The 19,069-nt window shown below is 41.5% G+C and overlaps 1 protein-coding gene across 5 annotated transcripts in view; it reads left to right on the top strand.

The window, feature by feature from the left end:
• Nucleotides 1-19,069, top strand: part of SP100 (SP100 nuclear antigen) — a 99,531-nt gene that overhangs the window by 42,261 nt on the left and 38,201 nt on the right. For 4 of the 5 annotated variants that reach the window (XM_047869563.1, XM_047869565.1, XM_047869562.1 and 1 more), the window contains 10 exons: nucleotides 2,898-2,981; nucleotides 5,256-5,318; nucleotides 5,956-6,102; nucleotides 6,560-6,643; nucleotides 9,464-9,610; nucleotides 10,324-10,404; nucleotides 11,909-11,992; nucleotides 13,553-13,642; nucleotides 14,782-14,835; nucleotides 15,476-15,559. In XM_047869563.1, coding sequence (XP_047725519.1) covers nucleotides 2,898-2,981; nucleotides 5,256-5,318; nucleotides 5,956-6,102; nucleotides 6,560-6,643; nucleotides 9,464-9,610; nucleotides 10,324-10,404; nucleotides 11,909-11,992; nucleotides 13,553-13,642; nucleotides 14,782-14,835; nucleotides 15,476-15,559 — 918 coding nt within the window. The remainder of the gene's footprint in view (nucleotides 1-2,897; nucleotides 2,982-5,255; nucleotides 5,319-5,955; nucleotides 6,103-6,559; nucleotides 6,644-9,463; nucleotides 9,611-10,323; nucleotides 10,405-11,908; nucleotides 11,993-13,552; nucleotides 13,643-14,781; nucleotides 14,836-15,475; nucleotides 15,560-19,069) is intronic. The other variant, XM_047869564.1, reaches the window with a different exon arrangement.

Here is a 19,069-nt window from a genome sequence, read left to right as displayed (position 1 = left end):
TTTGTAGTGTCCAGATAATCCCTCCCAATCCACATGCATTTTACAGTCATTTTTAACCCTAAACTAGGGCTAAACGAGGGCTTTTTAAAAAAAATTTTTAATGCTTATTTTATTTTTGAGAGAGCTACACAGACTGCAAGTAGGGGAGGGGTAGAGAGAGAGGGAGACACAGAATCCAAAGCAGGCTCCAGGCTCTGAGCTGTCAGCACAGAGCCCGATGTGGGGCTTGAACTCATGAACCGTGAGATCATGACCTGAGCAGAAATCAGATGCTTAACCGACTGAGCCACCCAGGTGCCCCTACACTAGGTTTTAAGTAGGCTGATGTTGGCCTAATAACACAGGAGAGAGGCCACCTTGATTAGGTTTCCAGAGTAACGAGCCAGAAAATTAACCCAAGGTTAAATTTACCCTTAAAGAAGGAGAATTGTTGTTGTTTAATTTTTTTAATGTTTATTTATTTTTGAGAGAGAGAGAGCAGAGGAGGGGTGAAGAGAGAGGAGACACAGAATCAGAAGCAGGCTCCAGGCTCTGAGCTGTCAGCACAGAGCCTGATGCAGGGCTTAAACTCACAAACCATGATATCACGACCTGAGCCGAAGATGGACTGTCAACTGACTGAGCTACCCAGGTGTCTTGGAGAATTGGTTTTATTAAGTCTTTCGGGGTGAAACAAACATTATTCAAATAATCACAAAAACAATGCTCTGCCAGATGTTCTACAAAACTAAAGGTTTGATTCTCGATTTTTTTCCTGGGAAAGCATGAGTCTTTATTTTATTTTTTAAATGATTTTATTTTCATTTATTTTAAGGCCTGCAAGAGTTAAGAGAATGCTTGTGTGTGTGTATGTATAATTTTATTACTTGCCTAGAAAACCTTTTATTTCAACAGAGTTTAGTGTCAGTGGAGTTCTCCAAATAAGGGAGAGACACATCATAAGAAGAAGGCTCACATGTCCTGAGGAGGGTTGGCATTATGGGATCAGGCATGGAGTGTCCAAGGGTCCAGCGTGTCTTCAAAACAAAGACAAATTTGATGGGGCGCCTGGGCGACTCAGTCGGTTAAACATCCGACTTCGGCTCAGGTCATGATCTCGCGGTCCGTGAGTTCGAGCCCCGCGTCGGGCTCTGTGCTGACAGCTCAGAGCCTGGAGCCTGTTTCAGATTCTGTGTCTCCCTCTCTCTGACCCTCCCCCATTCATGCTCTGTCTCTCTCTGTCTCAAAAATAAATAAACATTAAAAAAAATTTAAAAAAAAAACAACAAAAAACCAAAGACAAATTTGATTTGTCTCAGAGAGTGAGAAGAAGACTGTGGACCTGATTTGTGAGAGATAAGTTTGAAGAAGATTTTCTTCAAAGAAAGAAAAAGCTAAGAAATTAGAAGTTTATTAATAGGCAATAAAGAGATATCAACAGTTTTATAAGCAAGGAAAAAATTAAAAAGCATGTGCTTTGTTGATTTGTGTCACCAGTAACCTTATCTGAGAACAAAATTTCTACAGCAAGTCAGTACAGTTAGAAATGGAATAAAGGAAATTAAATACCTAATCAGAAATTTCAAGTCAATATTACATTTGCAACCAGGATGCCCTGGGCCATGGGAACAAAGAGAATGGTGGTTACATGTCAACTGCCTACATCTCAGGGGCTCTGATCCTCTCCGTGGACTGCAGGGACCCCCCCCCCCTTCCAGGTTCACTGTCCACATCACACGTGTTAGGTTCCAGGGCTCCCCGAGCTGGGGTGACACGCACCTACACTCGCCGCTGCCCACCTGTCCCTGCGGAGGTGGCAGTTGTCACCTCCCGGACCCTGTTGTCCCCGGGAGCTGTCGGTCAGCGACCCAAAGCCAAGATTCGGGGGGCTGTGGCCCGAGTGCGGCACCCTCTCCTGTGCCCCAATTCCCACCTTCATCTGGTGCTCAGAGGCCCCTGAGCCCCCATGGGACCCTCCACGCACAGGCCCCCTTCACCTTTCCCTTTGTTCTCTCTTATCTTCCACCTGGTTTTCCCAGGATCTGAGGCCACGTCCTGGCATGACGAAGCACCCGTGGCTCCCACCGTCCAGTGGAACTCACCCCCACTGGCACTGCCCCAGGAGGAGCTCCCGTCATCAGCCCTGAGGCAGCAGGTCCCCTCCTCCCTGGTGCCCCCTCCTCTCTGGACTCCCCACAGACAGCCCTCCCCACCAGGCTTCCTGGTTCATTTCCTTCCTCCCATGTGTGCTGGGTCACCTGCAGGCAGGGGCGCTGGGCTGGTGTCCCAGCCTCCCGAGCCCGGAGCCCGCGGGGAAGGCGTCTGAGGTCGTCCTCCAGCACTGCAGTCTGCTCAGTGCTCAGAGCTGCGGAGTGTCCTTTGTTCCCGGGACCTGGGCCCCTGAGAGGTCTGTCTCGTTCCTCCTGGTGTCCCCTGCTTTGTGTCTTTGGGAAGCCCTCACCCTCCCTACCCCAACCCTCCTCTTGTCTAGCAGCATCTTTAAAGTAGCTGGGCTTTCTCTTTCATACCCAGGGATCTCTCTCGGAGCTTAGCTCATCTCCCAAGGAAATCCCTGTTTCTTCCTTTCAGTTTGAACAGTTCAGAAACACATTTCAGTCCTTTTACTTATTTTGATACATGCATTTCCTGGCCATCCACAAATTCTTTTACAAGGCTAATAATAGGATCATGATGTTTTCCTTTATCCTTATATTGGAGGAGCTCCTTTCTGTGTGAGAAACATAGATTCTCTTGCTGGGAGTTCTCTTTTCTATCCCAGGGATGATGGGGGAATTTTACAAAGAGGATCAGAGACACTGAGCTTGGGGGATGGGAGCTGGTAACTGTGCAATATTGAGGTATTGTTCCTGGTCTCTGATGGGGATCCCTAATTGCCTCCTCTGTCTCCCTCTCTTCAGCAATCCAAGAAAAACTTAGTTACCAAGAAAGTGATGGAGAAGAGGCGGTGAACAGTCCTAATATCCAACTGAGCCTTGAACAAGGTGAATGTAACCTGATAAATACCGATTCTCATCTGCAAAGAAGAAAAGGAGAAAGGGAACTCAGGCCCCAGTCCTGAGTGGATTTGGGGAATCAGGAAAGAAATGTTAAGGACCAAGGAGAAGGCAAGGAGCGGTATTTGTGTGAGCATCTAACCAGAGGAAAAATCCTGGAGGAGTAGCTATGACAAGAAACTATTGGCCCAATAACCAAGATGAAGGGACAGAAACCCAGTGTGTCAGTAAAACCAGATTTAAGCAGATTAACTACCAGGAAGTAATTGTGATTTAGAAAGGCCCCTATAGGAGAAGATCAGTGTAAAGCTGTGAAGGGCTAAGAACTGGGCCCATGGTCAATATTAAATGATGGCAGATGGGACCAATTTCAATGTGGGGGATGTTGTTCAAGATGCTATTCAGAGAATGCCAGTCACAGAAAAGAGGAAGTGGTACAGAGGTGGAGGGGAGGATGTGGGCACTTTGAGGGAGAGAAGGAAGGGAAATGAAAACAGGGAAGAAAGGGTTAAAAGAATCGAAATAACCATGTTATTTTTTTTTAAAGCTTGTTTATTCATTTTGAGAGAGAAAGTGCACGGGAAGAGGAGGGTGTGGGCAGAGAGAAGAAGAGAGAGAATCCCAAGCAGTCCCTGTGCTATCAGCACAAAGCCCAGCACAGGGCTCGATCTCACAAACAGTGATCATGATCTGAGCCAAAATCAAGAGTCAGACACAACTGACTGAGCCACCCAGGTGCCAGGTGCCCCGAAATACCCATGTTACTAACACCTCACTGATTAACAATTTGCTCTGACTGTTGTAGGTTTGTAGCCTGACAGTGCTCAGGCTGCCACTGGAGGTCAGCCTTGCTTATGTGCTCATTTTGCAGACCCTGTGGGCCGTTAGCCTGGAATCCGATGAGCAAGGATGAACCCAGGCATTTTGAACCCAGAGTCTGTGTGTGTGTGTGTGTGTGTGTGTGTGTGTGTGTGTGTGTGTTGATGGAAGTAAAATTCACATAACATAGAATTAACCATTTTATTTTATTTTATTTTATTTAAATTTTTTCTTTTTAATGTTTATTTTTGACAGAGAGAGAGAGAGAGAGAGAGAGACAGAGCTTGAGCGGGGGAGGGGCAGAGAGAGAGGGAGACACAGAATCGGAAGCAGGCTCCAGGCTCCCAGCCGTCAGCACAGAGCCCGACGTGGGGCTTGAACTCATGAACCTTGAGATCATGACCTGAGCCGAAGTCGGATGCTCAAACGACCAAGCCACCCAGGCGCCCCAAGAATTAACCATTTTAAAGTATACAGTTTAGTGATATTTAGTGTGTTCAGAATGTTGTGCAGCTACTACGTTTATCTAGTTCCAACATATTTGGATCACCTTAGAAGGCAGCTCCGTGTCACTCCCTATGCCCCTCTTCCCGAGCCTCTGGCAACCACTAATCCAGTTTCTGTCTCTTTGGATTTACCTCTTCCAGACATTTCATGTAAATGGAATCACACAAACATGGACTTTGTGTCTGGCTTCTTTCAGTCAGTGTGATGTTTTCAAGGTTCATCCATGTTGTAGCATGAATCAGTCCTTCATTCCTTTTTATTAGTGGTTAGTATTCCCTTGTATGGCTATATAACATTTTGCTTATTCATTCCTCAGTCGGTGACGGTTGTTTCTACCTTTTGGCTGTGACAGAGTCTGCATTAATAACCCTGTACTGCCATTCCAGTAATCTAATGAAAAAGACAGAAACATGAGACAAAAATTGGGAAATATATGCAGAGAAAGATACAGAAAAAAAAATACCAAAAATGGGAGAATCAGACCCAGAATCCTCATGAACAGGCCAACAAGATAGACTGAACAGATGTGAAAAGGGAGGGTGTGGAGGGAGAGGAGGTAGGGACAAAGCCCCAGAACTTTGTAAGAACCCAGGTAAGTCTGCTGGTCAGGGCAGCTCTGGAAGCAAAGGTGGCATCACTGTGGCCACGGGAGTCAGGATCAACCATCTCCAGTTACTTAAGTACCTCGTGTAGGACACGCAGTGAGATGGCTTGAACGAGGCCCTCGTAGCCTGGGATGCGGGCGACCCTCGTCCTCCACTCTGCCATCTGGGGTCTGACTACAAGAGTTGTGTGGGATTTGCCAAGCCCACATGGCCTCTGTATTGATACCTGGAGGGGATCTTCACCTCCTACTTTATAAAAAAGGGGATTGGGGAAGAACAGCACAGACCATACTTCAGTTTCTGAAAGAAACTTTCAATTTCTTCCCCTTAGGAACTGGTGAAAACTCATATCGAAGCCTGACCTGGTCGTGCCCACAGTCCTCATCTTACAACGGTCTGTTCCTGTTGACTGTATTCTGTGATCCCTTGCTGTTCTCGTTCCATTCTGGAATGTGCTAGAAGGGTGGGGGCTGCTTCTTTGTATCGCTGATTACCCAGAATGTCCATCTTTCCTTCTGCAATTTCTCCAAGGAAGTCCTGGGGTGTTTGCCCTGGAATTCATTCCTTACCTTCTGCTGCTCTGCCCTCTATCTCTGGACACTGTCCCCTGTGGACTTACTTGCCAGCTCCTTTTGTTGCTGGCTTCCTGTTGAGTTCCCGACATGGGGCACTAACAAGAGATTGGAGAGTAGGAACAAGGGAGAAGTCGGATCTGTCCATAATTCTGGCAACGGCTGCATCTCGCCCATGATACCACTTCCCACCAAGCATGCCAGCCAGGGGCCAGCTTCTATCCACCCATTGATCCTGGCCTCTGTGCTCACCCTCTGACCTTCCAAAGCTTACTGTTAAATATTCTTCCGGTTCCTGCATTCTTTTATTTGGACTTCTTAGCTGTTCCTTCAACTGCATAACTAACCCCCTGGGTTAAATTCCCTCTGCTGTAAAAGCTAGAGCGATTTGTATTTTCCTGTTGGGCCCTGATTGATATAGAGGAGAATAAAACATCTATGAATCAAAACATGGTTTAGGTACAACCCCATCTGAAAATGGACTCTCGGAGAACCTCTGTGAAACAGAACAGATAAATGCAAACAGAAAAGATACGAGTGACAAAAATGATGCACTAGAAAGCCAAGAAGCAAATAAAGAGTGTGCCCAAGAGTCTGAGCCAGCAGGTAAGACTGATTGCCTGGGTTTGCATGAGCATAGAGAGGCCAAGGAGTCCTTGCTGGTGGCAGAGAATGGAGTCTTGCACAACCCAAGGAAATATCTATTAACAAAGAAGGGGAAACTCATGCAGACACAGAGGGGGCAGTAGTGGAGGCTAATATATTGATGGGAGAGACCTGGAGGAAGAAAAGTTAGGAAGGACTAACAAAGAGACAAAGGATGAAATTCTGCAGTACCTAATCGGGAAAGAGAGACAGAAAGAAAAGTCAAAAGAAGTCAGGGAGAGATTGGCCACAGAATCACTGAAGCACAGACACTTTCATGAGGTGAAGGTGGCAATATATGCAGACAAGCTATAGTAGAAACATGAGAAGAAAAGAGAAGTCAGGTGAGATGCAAAATGGAAATGGGCAGAATAAGGTCTCTCTGTCGGGCCTCAGCTGTGGTCTATTTTATCCTCAGAGTCCTGTGAACAAGCACCTATCCACGTGAATAATGGAGATACAAGAGAAGAGACACCCAGCACATTGCCCTGTGATGAAGAAAGTAATTGTTACTTTTCCTACCAATATTCTAATTCTATCCTTGTTTTTCCATGAGAAAAAAAGCTTTCCTCTTTTCTCTTTCTACCAACCACCTCTCTGGCCCTATCCAAGACCCACAGCCTTGTGCACAGCCTCTGACTACTTTTAAGTAAGCAAGCAGGAAACAGAGCTCAGGTCTTTAATGGAGGGGGTGTCCCTGAAGAGAGGATGTGAGGAGAGAAAATATGAAAAAGTGAACCATGGAACACTGGTGGCAAAGTACATGAACTACATAGGTTTTAGATAAATTGGCATGGAATCCAAACAGTACCACTTTGTGGAGTTGATGAAAAGGAGTAATTTGCAACTTGCTCTTCAGAAGTTGTAGCAGAAACATGGAAGCCATGTGTGATGCTGCTGGTCAGTTTGTGAGTACGGAAGCCCCAGTGAAGGACTTGTAGGAAAGAAGTGACAGATGGAAGGACTTGGAGCAGGGGACAGTGGCACAGGGGGAGAACTTTGATGATCATTGGAATGCTTGAGATGAGGCAGATGAATAGAAAGAAAAAAATCAATATAGAAGAGGCTCTTTAATAATTAAGAAACGAAGAATGGGAGAAAGTAGAAAATGTAACAGAGAATGGATACACTGAAAAATCAGGTGGAGGACAGCAGGGCCAGTTTTCGGGGGAGGCAGCGAGGCCCTGGGGCACATGTAAAGAAAATCTTACTCTTGGTTTCTTGTGCCCTCACAACCTCCCCTGCCCCATCCTAGACACTGCTGGGCCCTGGGAGACAGTGATAAAAAATTGTTGAGAAAAAGAGCATGATAGAGAAATATACAGAAGGAAATGAATACCAGTAAATAGAGAAAATGGGAGGAGGCATAGAGAGAACTATGTAGAGGATGAGCTAAGGGACCATAAATGAAAAACTGGTGAAGAGTGGACCAACTGATGAGACAGAAGACAAATCAGTGTCCAATTTGAAGAGTCAGTCACTGGAATGAAAGCACAAAGGGCCCTTTCTAAGACCGTTGAGAAGGGTAAGGTGTCTGCAATGACCAAAATGGCCTTCTAACCCCCTCAGATAAAAATAAGCATTTACCCAGGCATTTCATTTCTCCATGGCTTCAGTCACCATCTGTGATCTATGGATTCCTACACACACATCTCCAGTCTGGACCTGCTTTCTAGATTCATCCCTTCAAGTTCCTAAATTTTTGTATTCAAAGATCTGAAAGCTCTCTCTATTTGGAGGCTGTATCAGTTATCTACTGCTGTGTAACAAACAGTCCCCAAATTCAGTGGATTAAAACAACTGTGACTTTATTTGCCACTTCTGTCAATTCCAACTTTAAAATATGTCCAACTTGCTCATTTCTCTCCACCTCCAGGATGCTCACTCTAATCCAGATTCCTATCACTTCTCACTTCAAACAGAGGAACTCTCCTGCTGGCCTCCTCCTTATCTTGCTCCCCTCAGATCCATTCTGCACACTTCAGCTCAATGGGCATATCAAAAATGCAAACCAGTTCATATGTCTTTGCTATTTAAACTCAGTGCCTTCTTGTGGCCCTCAGCATGAGGTCGACACTGTTTGGTATGGAGTATTGAAGGATACTTCCCATGCAGTTGCATATTCCCCCCTCATTCTCCCTTCCACCAAGTTCCCACCACACCAAATTCCATTTCTTTACTTGAATTTTACTAGCTCTCTCAATTATATCTCTGCCTTTACACATGCTTTTGGAAAATAGTTTGGTATACTCTTTCAAAATTGAAAATACACATAGCCTGTTACTCAGCAATTGCATTCCTCAACAGAAACCAACAGAAAGGCACATTGTTCAAAAAAACTAAAAGAAATGCACATAAGGTCAGGACTATTCATAATAACTAAAATCTTGAAATGGCACAAATTCATTTTTATGGTTTTATTTTTAATGGGTTATTTCTACAATGGAATACTATACAGCAGTGAAAAAGCAAAGTGAATACAGATGACTACCACACACATCATGCTGAGAAAGGAACGTGAATTGATCACCCTGCCCCATGACAGAAAGACAGAGAAATAGCAAATGAGAGAGAAAAGGCATGATTCTATTTATACAAACTCGTGTATATTTTGGAACTGACAAAATTAATTATCAGTGGAATTACTAATCAAAGTGGTGATTAATTTGAATTACATGATGGAGACAATTAGTGGAAGCCATCACTAAAAGGCTTCCATGGTATTAGTAATCTTTTATTTCTGGACCCGAGTGATAGTTACCCAGATATGCTCACTTTGTGGTGATTCAAAATTTATGATTTGCTTATTTTTATCTATGTACATTATACATAAAATATAATTTTAATTTTTAATTTGTTTATGTTTACTTATTTTATAGAGAGAGTGTGTGCATGTGAGCAGGGAGGGGTAGAGAGAGAGAGAGAGGGAGAGAGAGAAGCCCCAGCTGACAGCACAGAGCCTGATTCAGGGCTTGAACTCATGAACCGTGAGATCATGCCCTGAGCTGAAATCAAGAATCAGATGCTTAACTGACTGAGCCACCCAGGTATCCCAATATACTTCTTATTTTTAAAAGAGCAAAAAGTAACTCATAAAAGGATGGGAAGAGAAAATAAAAACAAAAAACCTCCAAAGCCCAGAATCCAGACAGGCACAGAGGAAGGGACACAGTTAAGCAGCAGGAAGGGAGAGGGGTGGGGGGTGAAGCTTCATCCCTGCAGTGGATTTACAGGGAGAAGGACTTATCAATAGGAGTAAAGCATGTTTACTCCCTTTGGGGGAGACAAATGAAAATTCTTCATTTATTACAATTTGATCCAGGAGTAGAGCTACCAGGCCATGGGATCCAAATAAATTCCTGTTCTGTATATCTGGTGGATATAAAGAAAGAAAAGCCATTTTTTAACTTGACAGTTGATCAGCAAGCCCAAGCGAGGACTAACTGTAACCAGGCCTCTGACATAATAGGTAAGTATGACTGTACGAGTGTGTAATGTGAGTCACCAGTTCCAGGCAAGGGGCTGGGACATGTCAGCAGGGTCCATCGAGGCAGTCCGGGTGGCCTTGGATGGAGGCAAGGGGTGAGGAACCAGTTAGGCAGTGAGCTCTGCAGGAGAAAGTCCCAGTAATTGGAAAAATACCAAAAGACAGAAAGGTTAGGTTAAAGTATTAACGTACAGGAGACTATTTCTAAATCAAAAGAAGAAAGTATGGGGGTAGATGTGGAAGGAAAGGGAAAAAAAAGTCAGAGAGCCAAGATATTCATGAGAGGAGATGGAAGACAAAGAGAGGTGTAAAGAGATACCATTGCCAGAAAGAGAGGCCTAAGGAAGAGAAATGGTCAGAGCCAAGAGGAAAGTCAAGAAATAAATTGAGAAAAAAAGATAGAGGTAGCATGAGAGCAGGAGTAAGAGGTAGCACAAGGGCAGGCGTAGGAGGTCTCAGGACAGTGGGGAAAGAAGAGTGATGGAAGGATGAGCAAAGCTGCCCTCCGTGCATGGATTCCGTCACCTTTGGTTTAGGACCTGGAGCAGCCCACAAGTCATACACATTCAAGCACAGACCAGGGTGCCTTGTGTTAACTTAGCTTCCAGGTCTTTCTAGTGCTCTTTTACAGTGTTGCCTGCTCTGTGGGCTCATTGGCCCCACCTGCAACTAAAGGGTTTTGCTCCTCTGTGCAGTGATCAGCAGTGACTCTGCAGAATCCAGTGATGGAGACGAGCCCCCAGAAGCCTCCACGTCAGCACTGGAAAATGGACCTGGTAAGACAGTGGGAAAGCAGGCTTTGGCTGCAAGAATCTGAATTAAGAGCTACAGTTTGATGCATCTTACCCTGTGCCTATTCTGCATGATAGATTCAGTTTATCCTGGAATCCCATTCTCTGCATTTATTTCACTTGACCTTTTTGGGAAATGAAGGGAGATAAGAAATCATATACGAAATATATATATATTTATAGAAGATGAGGCCTATTGCCTGATAGGTCCATGTATGGATTATATAGTAGAAAGAGGTTTCCAAAATGATGAGTTTGTTTTTCAAATTAGCTAGTTTCTATGCTTATAAAGTGTTGGAATTATACAGTGATTTCTACAGGGAACAGAAGGCTAAATATTCCTTTATTAGAAGGTCATATTGTCTTCTGATCACAAATTGTGTCAAATGACAACTCAGCCAGCTATCTAGTGTTAGCAGAAAAAAGATTCAGATTAAGTACTCTGAAACCCAAGTATCATTTTTGAGAGTTCTTCAGCAATTCATGGCATATATGGTGATTTTTCAAAGGACTTTTGCAAATAATACCTTACTTTTTAATTCACAACAATCTTAAGGGGTAAGGAGACTAAACACTGTTACCCTTGTTTTCTAGAGAAAACGCAATCATATCAAGGTCTTCTACAAAGTGTCATGGCAAATTAATGGGACTGACAAGACTAGCATCCTGGATTCTGCATTTTTGTTTTGTAACACAGAGCTAAAAACAATTATCAAAATGTGTTTCCTCAATTCCAGGGTAGCAGGAGCTGTCCTAAGGTTTGGAGCTCTTTAGTGCACAAATTGGTGATTCGTTTTCTCTTTCTACTTTCTAGACCCATAGGATATTAGAAACATGCCTATTTGGGGGAAACATACTTGGAAAATATGTAAGAACAAATAAAAATGTTACCTGGTCTTGATGTTACAAATGAACCATGACTAAATGATATGTTCATTCTCATCGCTCACTATATCTGTCAAAGTAAAATGTTAATTTGCTTCAAATTTTAAAGAGTGCACATTTTAGCTTTGGTCTTAGGGTTAGCAAACTGTTCTAAAAGGCAACCCCAAAATATGTCTATGATATGGACACAGCGCTTATTTCTCAGCCTTGCCAACTTTCATCATGGCACCAGGTTGGCAAGGAGTAGAGGAAGCTTGCTATTGTCAACACAAGATTTCCAAGGGTTCCCTATGAGAAGCAGCAGAGATAGGAAGTGTGAAGTGACAGTAGAGGGGCTAAGAAGTAGAAGAGGAAGAAATGTAGGAAGGTAAGGTTCAAACACTGCAAAGTTGCCCCTTGCCTCTGGGGACAGGGGATGGAGGTGACGATCATACAAGGCAGGTGGCTTAGAAGGACAGACCAAGCAAGGCAGCACTGTTGCAGGCCATGACATGCATTGGTTTTCAAGATTTTTCTAGGTTTTCTTATGAGGAGATTTCCTGCTAATATTTCAGTTTCTTAGTCATACACTGGGACCCCTAAAGATTCCTATTCTTTTGTGCAGTGACCAATAACCTTGACTCATTAGAATCAAGGAAGAGAAAAGAGTCCCAAGAAGCTGCCTGCTCACCACTCCATATTACAGTAGGTAAGAATATTAGGATTGAAACCCTGGGTAACAAATACTCAGAGTCTAAATCCAAAGCTCTGTTTTCCTGATGAATCTTGTTTTGAGCATGCCCCATATGCCTTAATGCTATTACTTCTAGGAGATTATTTTGTGCATTTAATTTCTCTGAGCCTATTGGGATGTAGAAGGGGACAAGAAGGCATTATTGATTGTTGTTTAACTGTACCAATCCATTTGATTGGTATATAAAAAATGTAGCAAAAACAAATTGGTAAAATGACAAACTTTTTTTACTATACACTATTATATGTATTAGTGCTAAAGGTTGAAATAATGTACTTATTCTCTACCTATATGCTTTAGATTCTAGCCGACATGGTAAGCATGGTGTTCCTCTATTTGTTCACAATATTGTCATTAGTCCCAAATGCAGAAAATCTTCGAAGAATAATTTGTGCTGACATTTAATTATTGGTGAGGAAATGGCCTCTGATCAGCTATTCTCAAACCCAAATTACTTAATCCATTGGCTTACACTGTGATTTTTTAAAGGGTTTTTGTAAACTAAGCTGCATTTTGTTTTCATAAAAACCTTAACAGGGAGATAGGGTAACCAGGTAATCCCAGCTTTATAGATCAGGAAACTGGAGCTAGTAATGTTTAAAAGTCAGTTACAAATTCACAGGGAGAGTGAAAACGAAATTTAAGCAGGAACTCAGCATTATGAACCCAGGCCACCAGAACTGGATTCAGTTGAAGAAAAGTGAAGAAAATGATCATCAAAACATTATTATGATTGGGGCACCTGGGTGGCTCAGTTGGTAAAACATCTGACTTCGGCTCAAGTCATGATCTCATGGCTTGTGGGTTCAAGCCCCACGTCGGGGTCTGTGCTGACAGCTCAGAGCCTGGAGCCTGCTTCTGATTCTGTGTCCTTCTCTCACTCTGCCCCTCCCCAGCTCACTCGCTCTCTCTCTCTCTCCCTCAGGAATAAAAAAAATGTTGTAAGCCCATTGAGTTGTCACAGAATCTGTAGACTCTTGAGTATGAATAATTATTTCCTCCCCTTTACCTTGTGGAGCCCACGGATATCAGAAAATCACCTATACCCAAAAAAAAAGAGTTTGGAAAGTAGATAAGGGCAAATAAGAACTCTTCATGTTTACAAATAAATAGCGTTTTCCACAAGAGATTCATTCTAATTCTTTGCTATAGCCTTCAAAGTAAAATATAAATTTACTTTAATTTAAAATGGTTTTGTTTTAACTTTTGTATTAGTTAGTTAGGCTAACAGTCATAACAAATAAACCCAAAGAAGTCAAGGACTCAAACACAGTAGAATTATTTTTTTTTCAAGTAAACATTCTGAGAAGTTTTAGAAGTTTAGATGAAACATCCCCCATGTTTCAAGTGGGATTCAGGGAAGCTGCCAAGGGGAAGATCTGCCTTCTTCAATACCAGACTCCAAATATCCTTGGGAATATTCTTGCCCTGGGTTTTTAGAACTTCTCAAGTGTTTCCTTCTCGGTTCCTTTGTCATACACTGAGACTTTCAAGGGATATTTGCTCCTTCTGCAGTGAAAAAATTTGATGACTCTTCAGAGTCTACTGAAGAAGAGCCCCCAGGAGTCTTGAGCTCAGCACTGAGAAGTGATCCTGATGAGGAGGGTAAGGACCGTCATACTGGACTCCCAGACATGAAGAATCTGAGTTCAGAGTTCTCGTTTCCTGGGCATTTTACTCCAAGCACACTTCACAGTCTATGATCCCATTCTCTGCATTTATCACATTTGGCCATTTTGAAAAATGCAAATAGAGAAATCATTATAAATTCAGGTTTAACAAAATGACTCTAGTTGAATGGCAGTACAATCTGTATGACATGCTCTCCGATTTATTAACCCCAAAGTATTGAATTATGTAGTGGTTTCTACCCCTGTCCACTCCTATTCTGTAGAGAAAGTGGGGTATCTGACATTGCTTGATTTTGTCATAAACTTGCTCAAAACTCAGAAGACTCTGATCATAGACTCTGTTTATCAACAGAAGGAAAAGCTTCTGATTATTACCATCAAATTCAATTTATAACTTATGACACATGACCGTAATATGACATTGGCCTATATAATGATATTTGAAAATATATTCACTGATAAAATATCCTTTTATGTTTATAACAACTTAGAAATAGGCCAGATAACTGTTGTTCTCTCCCCATTCCACAGATGAGAAAACTCTAGCCCATAAACATTTAAGGATGTTTTACACATCACATATGGAAAGTTACCAGAAAAGACAGACCAGCCTGGACTCCTACCAAACATCCACAGTCTTTTATTCAAATATTTGAAGCCAGACATACAATAATAATCTCTTTTCAGAAAGACAATGTGGTTTATATCCTATACATTACAAAAAAAAATCCAAGAGGGTCTGGGGCAGAATCCCATTCTCAAATATACTATATTAATGTTCCTGCAACAAATTGTGTGAATTAACACCAAGTGTGAGAAATAAAGATTTTACATGGACTCATGACAGCTCAAGTCCAGATTCACTGCCCAGGTACTTAGCTGCAAACCTGTAGGAAAAATATGGATTTTCAAAACTTCTTTGATTTTGCAATTAGGGCCAAAGAATTGTGGTTCTTGGCTCTATTTAGTAGTGATCTTTTTCCTTTAGATGGAAAGAAACAGAAATGATCATCATAGTATCTTTCGAATCCAAATCCTGTCTACAATGTGAGTAGTCATAAGTTTTACAACTTTAGTTGTAGATGACTAGTTGTGTTTTCCTTTGTTTTTTAGATCCTGTGGACATTGGAAACAAACCTATTTGGGGGATAAACAATAGGAAAAGACGTAAGCTCAATTAAAACTTTTGATGTAAAAAAAACACTTTTGATGTAACAAATATCTTTCTTTACTGCTAAAACGTTGCTCAAAATTTTTGTTATATCCTTTAAAATAAAAAAAATGAATTTGTTGGTAATTTAATTGATTCATATTACACATTTTGAAATAGGTGGGATTGGCTAATTGATACAATATGTAGTCTTCAAAAGGTTCAGTGGCACAAGTAAAATAGAAGTATATTCTTCATTCGCCTCAATAGGATAAAGTAGTTCCCAGGGTAGAGAGGCGTTCTGCTCCACATGATTATTAAGGGCCTAGCTGATGGAGGCTCTGACATCTTGAAAATGCTGCTTCCACAGACTTCCTGGATAAACAACAGAACTGGAAGAAGTATGTAAAGACAAGTGGAGAGGGTAGGACATAGTGACAAATGGCAAAGTTGTCCTCTAGCCCAGCCCCGGGGATGGTTCCTGGAGCAACCTTGACTGACAGGTCAGATGGAGCCACAGGGTAGCCTGGCAGTAGGAATACTCCTGCCTCTCCTACATGAGCTTCCCTTTCCAATTTTCCTTTTAAAAAATTTGGTGCCGGATTGGTTTGTAAGACACAGACTGAGACTGCTAAGGAATTTTATTTCTTTCTGCAGGGATCAGCAGTGGTGACTTTTCAGAATTGAGCCACACGGAAGAACCTCAGGAATCTTCTAGCTCAGACCTAAGAAGTGGGTCAGGTAACGAAGATTAGGATGCCAAGCCTTGGCCTGCAGAATGTCAGGAATTAAAAGCTACTGTTTCCTGATGATTTTATTCTGAGCACCTTGAAGACCTGTATCCAGTTAATCCTGGGAACTCCTTTTCTGCATTTTAGAAAATAGAAGGAGACAGGAAATTATTATAAATTCATGTTTAACAGGATGAGTCCTATTGAATAAATGTATGTAATTATATATTGCTGTTGTAGAAGAAATTAATAGCAAACTGGTGGTATCTTTTTTAATACCTACTGTTATGCCTGCTAACACTAAGATCTTAGACTTCTATAGTGATACATTAATTGGCCCTAATGTCATTTGTAATTGTAAAAGCCTCAAAAGACAACTGGTCCTGCTATGTAATTATAGACAGAAATAAAGCTTCAGATAAACAACTTTCAAACTTTAGTATAGTTTTTAACAGATGTCCATTACATTGTAATTTGATTATATTGTGTTATTTTAAAGTACTTTGGCAAATAAGATTTTACTTTAGTCATAACAATATCCTTAAGACTTAGGCAGGCTAATTCTTGTCATCCACATTTTGGGATGAGGAAATACACATACAAATGTACAAGGGTCAAGAAGTGTGACTGCTGTATGTAACAGGCAGGAATATAAGAGCTGTATCCCATGATCAAAGTCCAGAAAGAAGATATAAGGGAACTGATATATAGTATCAGCAGAATGTATCACAAGAAAATTTATTTAACAGCTATTTGGATGATAGATAGATAGATAGATAGATAGATAGATAGATAGATAATAGGTAAAAATGAAAATCATAAAGAAAAAAAGATGGTAGGAGTGGAGCCAGCTATAAGGTGTTCAAAATACCTAGAAGGGAAGAACCAAAAATGATTAATAGAGAAATAAAAAGGAATAGAGATGAAGAACATCACTGACGAAAAGAGAAAACCACACAGAGGACAAGAGAAATCAGGGAGAGAAGCTCAAAGAATCAAGTGATGGAGATAGAAATGCATGAGGCAGGAAAATGGTCAAAAAATTGAGAAATAAGGAGGAGAATGAGGTGCGGCCAGATAGAAAAGGTGACAGTGCAAATCTTTGTTGGATATAAGGTGTAGTCATTGGAGTGGGTGTTTTCTCAACTCATCTGAGCAGTGAACATAGATGAGTGTGACCACATCGAAGTCACTGCCTATAGTGTGTCTTTCTCTTCAGTGTCCTATGAATTCTAAGCTCTTCAGATGAGTAGAGGAAGAGAGTCAGAAGAGATGCCAACCTATAAGCATCTGATGGAGAAGCCAGTTTTGATATTGTGAATTATCTCTGTTTTCCTGTCTGCACAGAGGAAAAGCTCTCCTTTCTTTACCTTACCTCTCCCCTCAAAACATAGCATGTACATACACACACAAATGCACACACTCACGCACACAGACTCCTATACATAGGCAGAGATGTGTGCACAGATTTGGACTGCTTTCAACAGGTTTGAGGGAGCCAAAAGAGAAAGATGAGCTGTGTTCCTGAATGCAGGGAGGTGACACTGAGTGGATAATGTAAGGAGGAAGCATGGAAAAAATAGTCTGGGGTCTCCAAATGGAAAGACATCTGACCGAGTAAGCTTCAAGTTTTTTCAAGTGGACATGGAATCCAAATATCACCAGACTGGGGAGTTTTGGAGGGAGAAGAGTGATGATTTTCCAGATACCTCTCAGAAGTTGCATGAAGAAACATGGTAATAAAGTCCATGACTGACTGAGTCTTGCAATGTAGAGAGCCCATAGGAAACTGGCAAAAGTAATAATGGTCAACAGTGTGGTCAATGTCAAAAGAGTAGGCATTTGACTTTGATGAAAGTAGCAATCTGTGAGATGAAGCTGAATACAGATAAAGAAAATATAAAGACAAAGATTATAATTATAAAAACAGCCAAAAGATCAAGATAAGATTAAAAGAAACAGACTAGAAGCAAAGAGAAAATAGAAAAGGAAGTGACAGTAGGAAGAGGATTACTTCAATAATAAAACTAGATCCAGGGATAGAAGCATAGAAAAATAGATGGAATGAGGTACATACCTAGGGGAATAAATAGAAGAAAGGGGAGGCACACAGAGAACCATGTAGAGAGAGAGTTAAAAGATGAGAGAAAGATGGCAGAATGTAAAAGGAAGAGAAGTGAGGTGGAGAAATTGTGGGATCTGAAATGGCCACAAGACAAAAGCAATGTTGGCGCAAAGGGTGGCTCACAGTAGCAGTGAGTTTTCAGGGCAATGTGTGTCCAGGTATCCGTGTCCCCTATAACTCACACAGATTACAAGTTGCCTCGCCCAGGAATTTCATCGACTCCTATGGTTTCAATCAACACCCACAACTTAACAGTTCCTAAGCATACATATCCAGCCCAGCCCTGTCTTCAAAACATCTAAACGCACTCATCCAAATGGAAGGCTGGCCTCTGTCCAAGGTCCTGAAGGTCCTAGCCTTCTCCATTTTAGGTGTCTTTCAAAACCTTCAAACAACATTTCCAAAACTGAGCGCATCATCTTCTTCCTTAAAACAAATATCTGCTCCTTCAATGTTCTCTGTCTCTAAAACACACTGTTAATTGTCGCATTCTTTCACAATGAAATTCTCAAAGTCATCCCTGATAACGTTGTCTCCTCAGTTGATACACCACATCTATAACCTACCTGTATCAGTTCTTCCTTTTAAATGTCTCCGACCTGTCCCTTCATCTCCATTCTCAGTGCTAACACTCTAATCCACATCTATATCACTTCTCACTTGAACTAGGTCTACAGGGTTCTGTTCTAATCTTGTTCCCACCAAATGTATGCTAAGTGATTTAGCTAAATTGATCTTTCAAAACTGCATCTAATTTCCTTTCATTTCCTTTAGTATTAAGTTAGTTCTCCTTCATGTGGCCTCTAAAGTCACTTAACTCAGGGCTCCTGTTTATTTCTCCATCCTCATCATTGCCCTTTATTCTTTCACTTCGTATTCAGACATACTAAACTTCCTGTGGTTACTTGCATTTAATGGATCTAGATCTTTGCACATGCTTCTTCATATTTCAATATGTTTCCTCATTTATTTCTGTGTCAATTCCCTGGTTGCTCATAAGATTGGCAGCCACTATGCTTCAGTAGTCTTGTGCCTGAATTATTATCAGCACCCATCTCAGCACCTGGCACCTGAAAGAGGCTTTGAAAGCTTATTGAATGAGTGAAAAAAAATTTCACTTCCTATATTCCAACATTTGGAAATTTCTCTGGCAAAATTTACTTTATTATAGTGTTATACAGAATATTTACAAAAACTATTTTAAGAATATCACATAAAGTAAATACAAAAGTAGGTAATAAATGTCATAAATGAATGGATAGGAAAAGCATATAAAGAAAAATGGAAGAACAAAAATACAGATTTGGGGCAAAGAGAAAATGATTCAAGTGAAAAAATAGGTTGAAGAGAAAGGCCAAAGACAATGGGGGAAAAAACAAAGAAAGAGATCTCAGA

This window comes from Prionailurus viverrinus, chromosome C1 (assembly GCF_022837055.1).
Source record: "Prionailurus viverrinus isolate Anna chromosome C1, UM_Priviv_1.0, whole genome shotgun sequence".
NCBI classification, from domain to species: Eukaryota; Metazoa; Chordata; class Mammalia; order Carnivora; family Felidae; genus Prionailurus; species Prionailurus viverrinus.
Note: the sequence above shows the minus strand (reverse complement) of the source record. Positions and strands in the feature narration are given on the sequence as shown.